Source organism: Cydia pomonella, chromosome 28, assembly GCF_033807575.1.
Source record: "Cydia pomonella isolate Wapato2018A chromosome 28, ilCydPomo1, whole genome shotgun sequence".
NCBI lineage: Eukaryota > Metazoa > Arthropoda > Insecta > Lepidoptera > Tortricidae > Cydia > Cydia pomonella.
In genome coordinates, this window is record NC_084730.1 from 81,158 (window position 1) to 92,965 (window position 11,808).

The 11,808-nt window shown below is 40.7% G+C and overlaps 1 protein-coding gene across 1 annotated transcript; it reads left to right on the forward strand.

Annotated features, from left to right (window-relative positions):
• The first annotated feature begins 218 nt into the window (after nt 1-218).
• Nucleotides 219-11,402, forward strand: LOC133533005 (sorting and assembly machinery component 50 homolog A). Its single transcript, XM_061871912.1, is given in 13 exon segments — nt 219-570; nt 1,646-1,771; nt 2,290-2,412; nt 2,609-2,690; nt 2,693-2,703; nt 3,812-3,896; nt 4,419-4,561; nt 5,348-5,440; nt 6,611-6,698; nt 8,513-8,694; nt 9,561-9,713; nt 10,132-10,252; nt 10,824-11,402. Coding segments are annotated over 13 exon segments (1,413 nt in total). The 5' UTR covers nt 219-549; the 3' UTR covers nt 11,009-11,402.
• The last annotated feature ends 406 nt before the right edge of the window (nt 11,403-11,808 follow it).

An 11,808-nucleotide genomic window follows, 5' to 3' on the forward strand; every position in this document is an offset into this window, starting at 1 on the left:
CAACAATTTTATATTTTGGAATTCCTGTTTCTAGAAGTAGAATTACAGCACAGGCATAAACATATGTAGATTGTCTTTATTTTTATCTCATTACTTAAATTATCATGGTAATTATGAATAAATAAAAACCTCATGATTCCATTTTTATTTTTAATATATTAGAATACGCCTGGTAGGTTTCTGTGTAATGGAATGTTATCGTTGTTATGTTACCAGTTTCAAAAATAAATCAGCTGATTATTTTTAATTTTTGTTAATCGTTATTTATTTTGCTAAGAGTTTGCTTTGAATAAGTGTTGGTTAACACAAAACAAAACTCCTTGAATTTGAAAAATGTACTTGATCATTATTACTGGTTGTCTAATTTATTTTTCAGGAGGCCTTTTTAAACTTTCAGTTTGACAGCGATCAGTATTGCCATGTGTCTCCGCCGATGCTGTGTCAAGTCCGCAATATTTATGTAATTCAAAATAAAAATTCTATGTTGCAAAAATAAATACACGGCCAGTTTAATCGTTCATAAGTAATAAATCATTCAAAAACTCCATCATGGGAACAGTACACGCAAAGGTAGCGTATTTTCGTATAAGTCGATACATACGATAATTGCGAGGTTATTCAGAAATAAAATTACAAATTGTGTTCTAAAACATGTTTTATTTGCTAAAACAATACAAGTAACCGTTATTGTTAGTTAAAAGTACATTTTCAAATGAGAATCGTGTGCTCTCGACGTATTGTCCTTATCAGTTATTGACTAACCCATAGTCAGTGTAGTTATTTATATATATGATGCTGAAATTATATGTTGTTTACAGATATATAACTCTTTCTGGCAAATAAGAGTGCTACATACACAGTTGACTAAATAAAACATCAGTACATCTCTTCTGGATAAGTCTTAAAGTTTGCATGTCAGAAGTGTGTGTGCCTCCTCATGAGGCATGCATCTGTCAAATCACTACTGCCAATATTACTACTATTACTGCCAGATTATAATTGTATTTGTATGCATTTAAGTATGTTATGTAAATAAAGTGATTGTTTGATTGAAACCAACTTATGAACATTTTGGTTGGCACCAATGAGTATGATAAATATCATGTTTATATACACCAACAAATAAGTAGTATCATATAGTATACCTAACCCATGAATCTTATATTTTGAATTCTTTTCGTACACAAATGAGAGTTATCTGAAAAGAACGCAAGTCTCTACAAAGGATTTGGGACTCTTAATTAGTTGAACTTCAACTTCAAGAACTTGAGTTTCAACCTAATTAACCTCGTGCCCAATGTACTGTTACGTCTGAAAATATCGATATGAAAAAGTCCCAAAAATATGAATACACAATCTTATTGCCCATATATTAAGGTGTATAAATATTTTGAGACATGACCGTACACTAGGATGTACACTCCCAGTTTGATGGAATGACTACCTTCATTAAAAACAAACAAAGTAGCATTTCATTGGCTCATAAAATATTTGAACAAATGAAAATAGATCTAATTAAAAATACAACTAGACTCAAACTTCCTTAGCTATTTTTGTATGGTGGGTGGCACCAAGTTATAAAAGTCTGAAAAACCAACTAGAGTTTTAACCAACACTAGTCTGGTTAACTAAATATCTGTTACAGGCGGAGCACGGGCAGGGTGACAATGAGGTCCTGGGCAGCAACCTGTTTGATTTCGGAGTTGAGGAGCCTATTGAGATGGAGGAGCCCATCATCCAGCGGCCCAGCATCAAGCTCGGCGGTGTGCGGGTAAGAGTCACCACAGACAACATATTATAAATGGGAATGAGGAAATTAATTAATTCTTTAATTTTTAGGGTTCCATACCTCAAAAAAAAGGAACCCTTATAGGATCACTTTGTCTCTCAAAAAATCAGAAATCAGAAATCATTGCATTTATTCGTGATAAAGACCCTTTATCTCGGATACGCGTGGATGTATCGAGTTGAAATTAAAACCATATCCTCAGGTCTACAGGCCCTTAAAGCTGAGAAAAAATTAAACTTCTAAGTTAACGTCAAAAATAGATACAGGTGTTTATGCCGCAAACAACGTATATTTCGTTTCGACACTCAAGGGAATCAATAGGGTACTTGCCGTTGAGCTAGAACTATGAAATTTGGCAAGTAATATTGTCTTACAGTATTGGGAAAAATCTGAAAATTAAAAAATTAAGTAAATTATGACGGTACCATCGGTGGGCGACTCCAACTCGCACTTGTCCGGCTTTACTTTACAGGCATATTCTTTAGATTATTTTTTTATAGGCACGAGTTGACCGGGTCCATGTAGACGGTCTGAGCCGGACCAAGGATGACGTGATCCGGGGAGCTGTGGACGACTTGTTCCATGCCACGGATTTCGAGGACGTCATACTGCGAGCACATAAGGTACAACTCAGCAAGCTTCGTTACCTAAACACGGTATTCGGCTGAAAAGCTCTATTATATCACGATTGTATAAAATACTATTTCGTTATAAACGAATTTTCTACAATTTTAAATAAACGTTTTCATTGAATGGACCCTGGAAAACCACCGAATCCTGCACAGTACGAGCAGTCTTTGACATTTCAATATCATTCAGGTGCGTCGCGCTCTGGACGCCATGGGGTGCTTCCGCGACATCGCCGTGCTCATCGACGTGTCGTCCGGGCCCGGCGCCACGCCGAGGGACTCGAGGTGACTCAAATCACAACAAAAACATTTCATGTCAAATTCACAGCCAGAGTATATTTTAACGTCAAACCAAAATTGGCCACGTCAGACCAGAGTATATTTTAACGTCAAACCAAAATTGGCCACGTTATACCAGAGTATATTTTAACGTCAAACCAAAATTGGCCACGTTAGACCAGAGTATATTTTAACGTCAAACCAAAATTGGCCACGTTAGACCAGAGTATATTTTAACGTCAAACCAAAATTGGTCACGTCAGACCGAAGTATATTTTAACGTCAAACCAAAATTGGCCACGTTAGACCAGAGTATATTTTAACGTCAAACCAAAATTGGTCACGTCAGACCGAAGTATATTTTAACGTCAAACCAAAATTGGCCACGTTAGACCAGAGTATATTTTAACGTTAAACCAAAATTGGCCACGTCAGACCAGAGTATATTTTAACGTCAAACCAAAATTGGCCACGTTATACCAGAGTATATTTTAACGTCAAACCAAAATTGGCCACGTTAGACCAGAGTATATTTTAACGTCAAACCAAAATTGCCCACGTTAGACCAGAGTATATTTTAACGTCAAACCAAAATTGGTCACGTCAGACCGAAGTATATTTTAACGTCAAACCAAAATTGGCCACGTTAGACCAGAGTATATTTTAACGTCAAACCAAAATTGGCCACGTCAGACCAGAGTATATTTTAACGTCAAACGAAAACTGGCCACGTTAGACCAGAGTATATTTTAACGTCAAACCAAAATTGGCCACGTCAGACCAGAGTATATTTTAATGTCAAACCAAAATTGGCCACGTTGGACCAGAGTATATTTTAACGTCAAACGAAAACTGGCCACGTTAGACCAGAGTATATTTTAACGTCAAACCAAAATTGGCCACGTCAGACCAGAGTATATTTTAATGTCAAACCAAAATTGGCCACGTTGGACCAGAGTATATTTTAACGTCAAACGAAAATTGGCCACGTTAGACCAGAGTATATTTTAACGTCAAACCAAAATTTGACTACGTTAAACCAGAGTATATTTTTAACTTCAAACCAAAATTGGCCACTTCAGAGTGGAGTATAGTAATATGATTCTTGTTTCAGGTGACGTTCCAGGTGAAGGAGCTGTCCCGCGTCGTGGGCGGCGTCAACACTACCGTGTCCGAGAACGAGGGCAACCTCGTGCTGGGTCCGTCTGTCCCGTTATAACTAACTAACTAACTATACAAGTCTGATTAGAGCTCAATAAGTTTCTGGCAAAAATTACAGTTTTGGTACAAGCTTTTATCGCTGACTTTTCCTACCACAGGCAACTAATACTCAACTCATCGAAGCAATTAAAACCCCAAACACAATTAGGTTGCGTTGTTTTATCACAAAGTTCCTATGGCTACCTTCTGTCTCCATCCCGATTACCGATTTAGCAGAAACGTTACATGCATATGAAAGTTGCGTGACAATGCAATATTATGGTACAGTCGATCTAATGATGGACTGTGTTACATTATAAAAAAACGCAATCTAGTTGTGTTCGGGTTTGTTAGAATTGTCATGAGTTATTAGTTACCTGTTGAAATAAAAGTACAGTCAGCGATAAAAGCTTGTATCAAAAGTTAATTTTTGTCAAAAATCTTTTTTTAAGTAAAAAATATACGTAAAGGTTTCGTTAATTAACTATCTAATTAATTAACCAAATTAATTTATATTGCAGGAGTAAAGATGCCGAACGTGCTCGGCCGCGGCGAGCGCATACAATCCGAGTACTCTCTAGGATACCGGAGCTCTTCCAATTTCAGTATCACCGCGACCAAACCTTACCCGCACAAACCCAAGACGCCATTGCTGTCAGCGCAGGTAAAGATAAGATAACTTAAGATCCAAGAGTACTCTCTAGGATACCGCGGCTCTTCCAACTTCAGTATCACCGCGACCAAACCTTACCCGCACAAGCCCAAGACACCACTGCTGTCAGCGCAGGTAAAGATAAGATAACATAAGATCCAAGAGTACTCTTTAGGATACCGCGGCTCTTCTGACTTCAGTATCACTGCGACCAAACCTTACCCGCATAAGCCCAAAATGCCACTACTGTCACCGCAGGTAAATATAAGATAACATAAGATCCAAGAGTACTCTTTAGGATACCGCGGCTCTTCTGACTTCAGTATCACTGCGACCAAACCTTACCCGCACAAGCCCAAGACACCACTGCTGTCAGCGCAGGTAAAGATAAGATAACATAAGATCCAAGAGTACTCTTTAGGATACCGCGGCTCTTCTGACTTCAGTATCACTGCGACCAAACCTTACCCGCATAAGCCCAAAATGCCACTGCTGTCACCGCAGGTAAATATAAGATAACATAAGATCCAAGAGTATTCTCTAGGATACGGCGGCTCTTCTGACTTTAACATAAATACGACTAAACCTTACCCACACAAGAGGACCCCACTGCTGTCAGTGCAGGTAAATCATCATCATCTAGCATTGTCGGAGTATTGTCTAGGATACCGCGGCTTTGCCAAATAAGGTTAAAAATACTTCCTACTACTTATATGAAATACAAAAGCCGACCTAATACATATTACTACATGCATCAACAGGATGAAGAACATTATTCAAGGTTATGGTTTGTTCTAGGTGTACCAGCAAAATTCTGAGTACCCGTGGTCGGGGTACAGACTGCTCGACCGCGGCTTGTTGCTCGGGGTAGCCTTCAACACTTCTCCCTCGGTGAGTTAATTATGATGACGTGATGACGGGATACGGGATTTTTGCGAGATCAGAGTTGAAATCATTGTTGGCCCTTAACCATATCTGAAAATCTATACTATTAAATTAAATAAGCCTTTAATCCACATATGAATCACTTGTAAATACAAATATTAAGTTGTCTTATTATAAAATGTCTCTTAGTGTGGTGTGCCTGCCGGCATAGGCCTCTTCCAACTCTTTCCAGTGCTGTCTGTCTAAAGCAACTCTGGTCCAGCGGGGTCCTAGAGTAAACTGGATGTCATCTTCCCATCTGGTTATTTGTTGACCTTTTTTGCGCTTGCAACCGAATGGGTACCAGTGGGTCACTTATCTATACTATACATTCCAATCTAAAATACTTCAAGCCCCATCACTCCTTTATTGAATATTTTATGAAAGTTAACAGGTATAGAATTGAAAGTGGGTTTTAAAATCTAACCTTTAAAATATGAATGATCCTTTTAGTCCCAATAAGGTAAAAAACCCTTTTCACCTTAGCAGCTCGAACAAGCCTACTTTCGTCACTCCACGAGAGTGCGACTTTCACTCCAGGGAGTGACGAAAGTACGACTTTCCTCACTCCAGGGAGTGAGACAAAGTAGCTTTTTAATTTAGTGAAGGCCATGAATACAGGAATAAAAACTATTTGATGTTGATTTTTTTTAACCTTTAATATGTTCTCACTACCGAGGTGAAAAATTGTATGAGTCACACGAGAGCAAAGTTATTTTAAATCTCGTGTTTTTGAGTCCCTCGCAAGAAATACTAACCTTCCTCTCTTGTTGCATAAATAACTATTTACAAACAAACAGACCGTTTATTGATAAATATCCCCGGAAATAAACATTGATAAATACCTAAACTTTATATTGCCACCTTCGCTAACAGCCAACTATTTTATTTGATTTTATTTTAACAACAAAATTACACAGCATTACAGTATGTATACTAATGCACTGCGAAATTTAGGACAAAAAGTATACAAATGCATACACATCAGGTACAGAATACAATCTGGGACTAGGTAGGTTAATATTATTTTAAGTTATATATCCGTACACAAATAGAAGGGTATTGATCATTAAATTGTGTTATACATGAAAAATAGAATTACAAAACTATGTAAAGTTTAATTTTATACCGTGACAGACGAAGCACCAGCTCCAGTGGGAGGGCTTGGTCCGCGACACGTCGGTCCTCAGCAAAACCACCAGCTTCAAGATTAGGGAGAGCAGCGGTGAGCATATGTATATGATACTTATTATACTTATTATTTATACGAGTAACCGTACGAAAAAATACGTGTCCAATGAAAATCTAGTCCAAGCTTATTGAGCACGCTCGTGGATGTCATTTGTTCTGTTTTGTATATTGCTCAAACTCATTATAGTACCCTAAATTGTTGTATAATGAACTCATTATAATACCCTAAAGTGTTGTATAATGAACTCATTATAATACCCTAAAGCAGGGGTTCCCAATCTTTTTCAACATGCGGCGCAGTTACAAGTTTAGTATTTTGCAACGGCGCCCTTTGTAAATTTAAATTCACGGTCGAAAAAGAGTGACACGACGCTATATTATTTACCGATGCGAGCGCTCAAATAGGTACCCGCGAATATTTGTGGTTTCGGATAATGATAAGAACTCACGGCGCCCCTCTTTACTTTCTACGGCGCACCAGGGCGCCGCGGCGCACACTTTGGGAACCCCTGCCCTAAAGTGTTGTATAATAAACTCATTATAATACCCTAAAGTGTTGTATAATGAACTTATTATAGTTTAATTATTTATTTAAAGTGTAATCAGGCAACAAGGCCCATATTACAAATACCTTACAAGCTAACATATACAGTGAAACTTGGTTAAGTGGGACCTGGATAAGTGAGAAACCTCCATAGCTGGGACTCATGGTGCGGTCCCGACACTTTAGCAGAAGCACTGAATTACCTCTGTTAGTGAGACAAAATAAACCTCTATAAATGAGATTAGTATTCTGGATTTTAGAGTCACATTTACCTCTATATTTGAGGCAAAGTGTATTTGCCTCTTTTACTGACAATGAGACTATATTTGCAAAGAATACCTTTTTTACTTAACTTTTTTTTTATGTTATAGGAATTTACCTATGAATTTGCGATAACATCAATCTATGACCTCTTTAACTAGGATTTTATTCCAGATCAGTCCTCGCATTTTTGCTAATTCTTACTTTTACCCACAAATTCCGCATTTGGTTAATTGTGTCTAAACTTTTTTAAGTTTTATTTAAGTACTTAGTTTGAGTAGTTAAAACTATAGAAATGAAAGCTAAAATCTTGATAAGTGACATGAAATACCATTTTTTTTTACAATTTATTAAAATTAAAATGGTGAGACGCAATGAAGCCTGTATCAATTAAACCAAGAAATATTACTTTGCTAATCCGCGAGAAAATAACGTGTTAGTCAATCAGCGCTAACCCGTTATACTTACTTGCGTATTTTTACATGCAATTAATGTTCCCACCCTAAAAATAAATACGCAAATAAATATAACAACCCACCACCAAAAGTACAAAACTCAGGAAATGATGCCGGAGATGTTGACGGTCTGACACCCGACAACTGAATGAGCTGTGTAGAATGGTCGGCCATATTTATACCTTGACTTTCCTTCTCATTCTTCTCCTTTCTTCTTTATTTCCTGCTACCTAAAGGTTGTCTGGAAGAGATCGCTTTTTAGCGATAAGACCGCCCTGTTGTTACCTGGTTCAATTTTCCTTTAAAATTCATTTGTAGTTTTACATGTATGTAAAATGTATAATTGCTGGTGCAATAAAGAATATTTACTTACTTACTTACTTACTTGACCAGTCGCCCTACTGTGCAAGTGTGAGTGAGATGGAAAAAATCGTAATAACGGCGATGACGCAACATTCAACTGTTCGTTAAGAATCATCCCCCTATTGTTGTACCTAATTATTTCCAACTGTTCCAGAACAGTTGTGTTTGTTCTATAAATTTGATTTTGTTGATATAAATATGTCAGTGACTTATGTTTATAAGCAGGTCCTCAAATGAAGTCGGTGATCCGCCACATCGTGTCGGTGGACCACCGCGACGAGCCCATCTTCCCCACGCGAGGGGCCTGGGTCCAGTTCTCGAGCGAGGTGGCCGGGCTGGGCGGCGGCGTCGCGCACCTCAAGAGCGAGCTGAAGGCGCAGACCAACCATGAGCTCGCCGAGAACGTGGTGACTTGTCTAATAATCTTTCTAAAATGTGTGGGGTGTCAACTATCGGTGAAGTGTTAACTACTGGCATAGAGAAATAAGAAGTAATAGAGTGCTCACTCCATACATCAGTTTTGGTACCAAAATGCTTATTATTTCCGCTACACCTACTAGCATCGAGTAGCGGAACTCTCAGTACTGCTACTCGATAATAGATATCGCGGCAAACAAAAAGTCTAATGCTCAACGATTTTCAGCTAATATTATAACCAGAGAAAGCGTAGGAGTTGAAAATAGAGTTCCGGTGAGCACTGTATTACTTATTATTTCTCTATGCTATTGGTGGATTGTCAACCATTGGTGAGTGTCAACTGTCAACCATTGAGGTGTCAACCATTGGAGGGCCGTCAACTATTGGTAGATATCAACATTGATGTGCTTGTTTTTGTTTGTATGTAAATCTCATGTTGACGTGTAAAAGTGCCCTTGTGGCCTATTTGCTGAATAAATGTTGAAGTTGAAGTAACAACCATTGGTGGGGTACCGACAATGGGCAGTCAATCCTACATATTGTCAGTGGACTGCCGAGAGCCCATCTTTCTTACCTGAGGGGCCTAGGTTCAGTTCTCGAGTGAAGTAGCCGAGTTGGGAGTCGGAGTCGCGCATCTGAAGAGCGAACTTAAAGCTCAAACCAATCATGACCTCGCCGAGAAAGTGGTGGGTTGTCTAATAATGTCAGCCCAATGATTGGCACTGTAAAAAACCAGTCGTGGGCAACTATTTTTATAAAAAGATCAACACTGTTGCCTGCCAATAAGGATGATGGTGCCAACCATTGGGGATGCCGACAACAGGCTTCCTAGATCTAATTCAAAATTGTTACCCAGGTGTTGCAAGTGACCGGCGCTGCAGGCGTCCTCCATGATGTCTTCGGGACAGAGATACCTGATCACTTCTTCCTCGGAGGACCCACAACTCTTCGAGGGTTCAGGTCCAGAGGAGCCGGACCCCACACCGATGCTCATGCTTTAGGCGGCCGGGTGAGTAGACAGACAAATATTTAGACAGGCAGACAGATACACAGAAATACATCAGGCAGACATATGGATTACCAGACAGACAGGTAAATAGCGGACAGGCAACATCTGTGACGGATAAAAAGGCTGACAGAAAGACAGTAAGATAAAGTGGCAGAAAGACAAAGATACAGACAGACAGAGAAAACTTGACAGAAAAAGATACAGATAAAAAGATACAAATAGGTTGAAAGACAGTGAGACACATAGAGACAGAGAAAGAGAGAGACGATACTGGTCTTGTTGAGGAACCACCACCACAGGTAGGTGGTTGGTGTTTATTTTTTTCTGCTTTCTAATTCGCTTATCTCCCTCGGCCTGGTAATGGTGGTAATGGTTGAATCTCTTTCGTAATATTTTACTAGAACTTTACTGTGTTTAGATGTACTGGGCCAGCGGCGTGCATCTGTACACCCCTCTGCCCTTCCGTCCCGGGCGAAGCGGCCTCGGAGAACTCTTCAGGTCCCATGTGTTCGTCACCGGCGGCTGTCTCGCTTCCCCAGGTCAGTAGACATATATTCCGTCCCCCTCAATCTTTATGCGCAATGCTCGAAGAAACCGATACCGGACCCTCGGAACTCTCCGTTCGACGTCAGATTTATACCTACGCGTCGCGCACCTTAGAAGGTGCAAAGGCCAGGAGGCTGCCACACGCGGTCACCGGCGGTAGCAGCGCTCGCTTTCATTTCATGAAACGTTAGAAAAGCTGTACCGATTTTTATTATTGATAGGCATGGACTCCAAAACTGTCGGGGGACAGGGGCGCAGGCGTCCCGCATAATGACGGCATCTATACGCAGGCAGAAGCTGATGGGATTTAAAAATAAGATTTATCTTCAGTTTTTTTACATCAAAGGAAAAACGCACCGATTGCGGCAAGAAGTAAAAAAACGCATGCTTCTGATAAGCTTCCGTATCACAGTCGAACGCCAAGAACACCTAGAGTCGTCGTTCCTAAAGCTGCTTCGAAAGGTTGCAAGTTCGAGTCTTTCCGGAAGCAATAAATTTTTCCATTTAATAAAAAAATGTAGCCCGCTCGGTAAAAATGAGTAGTTGGTCGTGTTTTGTTGACAGAGGAGTCCGGAGCATCACCGTGGGACGCGTTGTCGGCCGTGCGCGTGTCGTGCGGCGCCGGCGTGGCCTTGAGGCTCGGCCGCGTGGCGCGCCTCGAGCTCAACTACTGCGCGCCCCTGCTGGCGCGCGCCGGCGACGTCACGCAGCCGGGGATCAGCTTCGGCGTGGGCGCTGACTTCCTGTAGACATGTGAGTGCACACACACACACACACACACCGTGGGACGCGTGTCGTGCGGCGCCGGCGTGGCCTTGAGGCTCGGCCGCGTGGCGCGCCTCGAGCTCAACTACTGCGCGCCCCTGCTGGCGCGCGCCGGCGACGTCACGCAGCCGGGGATCAGCTTCGGCGTGGGCGCTGACTTCCTGTAGACATGTGAGTGCACACACACACACACACACACCGTGGGACGCGTGTCGTGCGGCGCCGGCGTGGCCTTGAGGCTCGGCCGCGTGGCGCGCCTCGAGCTCAACTACTGCGCGCCCCTGCTGGCGCGCGCCGGCGACGTCACGCAGCCGGGGATCAGCTTCGGCGTGGGCGCTGACTTCCTGTAGACATGTGAGTGCACACACACACACACACACACCGTGGGACGCGTGTCGTGCGGCGCCGGCGTGGCCTTGAGGCTCGGCCGCGTGTAGGGTTTGCAATATCCGCCCAGTTTTTTAATATTCGGATAATTGAATACTTCAATATTTATTATCCGAATATTCGGATATTTGAATAAATTCGGATAATTTTGGTATTTTATAAAATAAAACAAAATTAGCGTATTTAAAGCTGTGTAATGCATAAAATCAACAAGTCAAGTAACAAACAACCTGAAAAATATTGTCATTGTCATTATCGCACCACGTAATTTGTAATTTTCATAATAAAAATTAACACTGAGAAAATGTTTTAATAATTGGAAATTGGAAACTAGGAAACTTAGCTCAATATAATTACATACTAATAAATCACATACAATTTAGAGATAAAACTAATC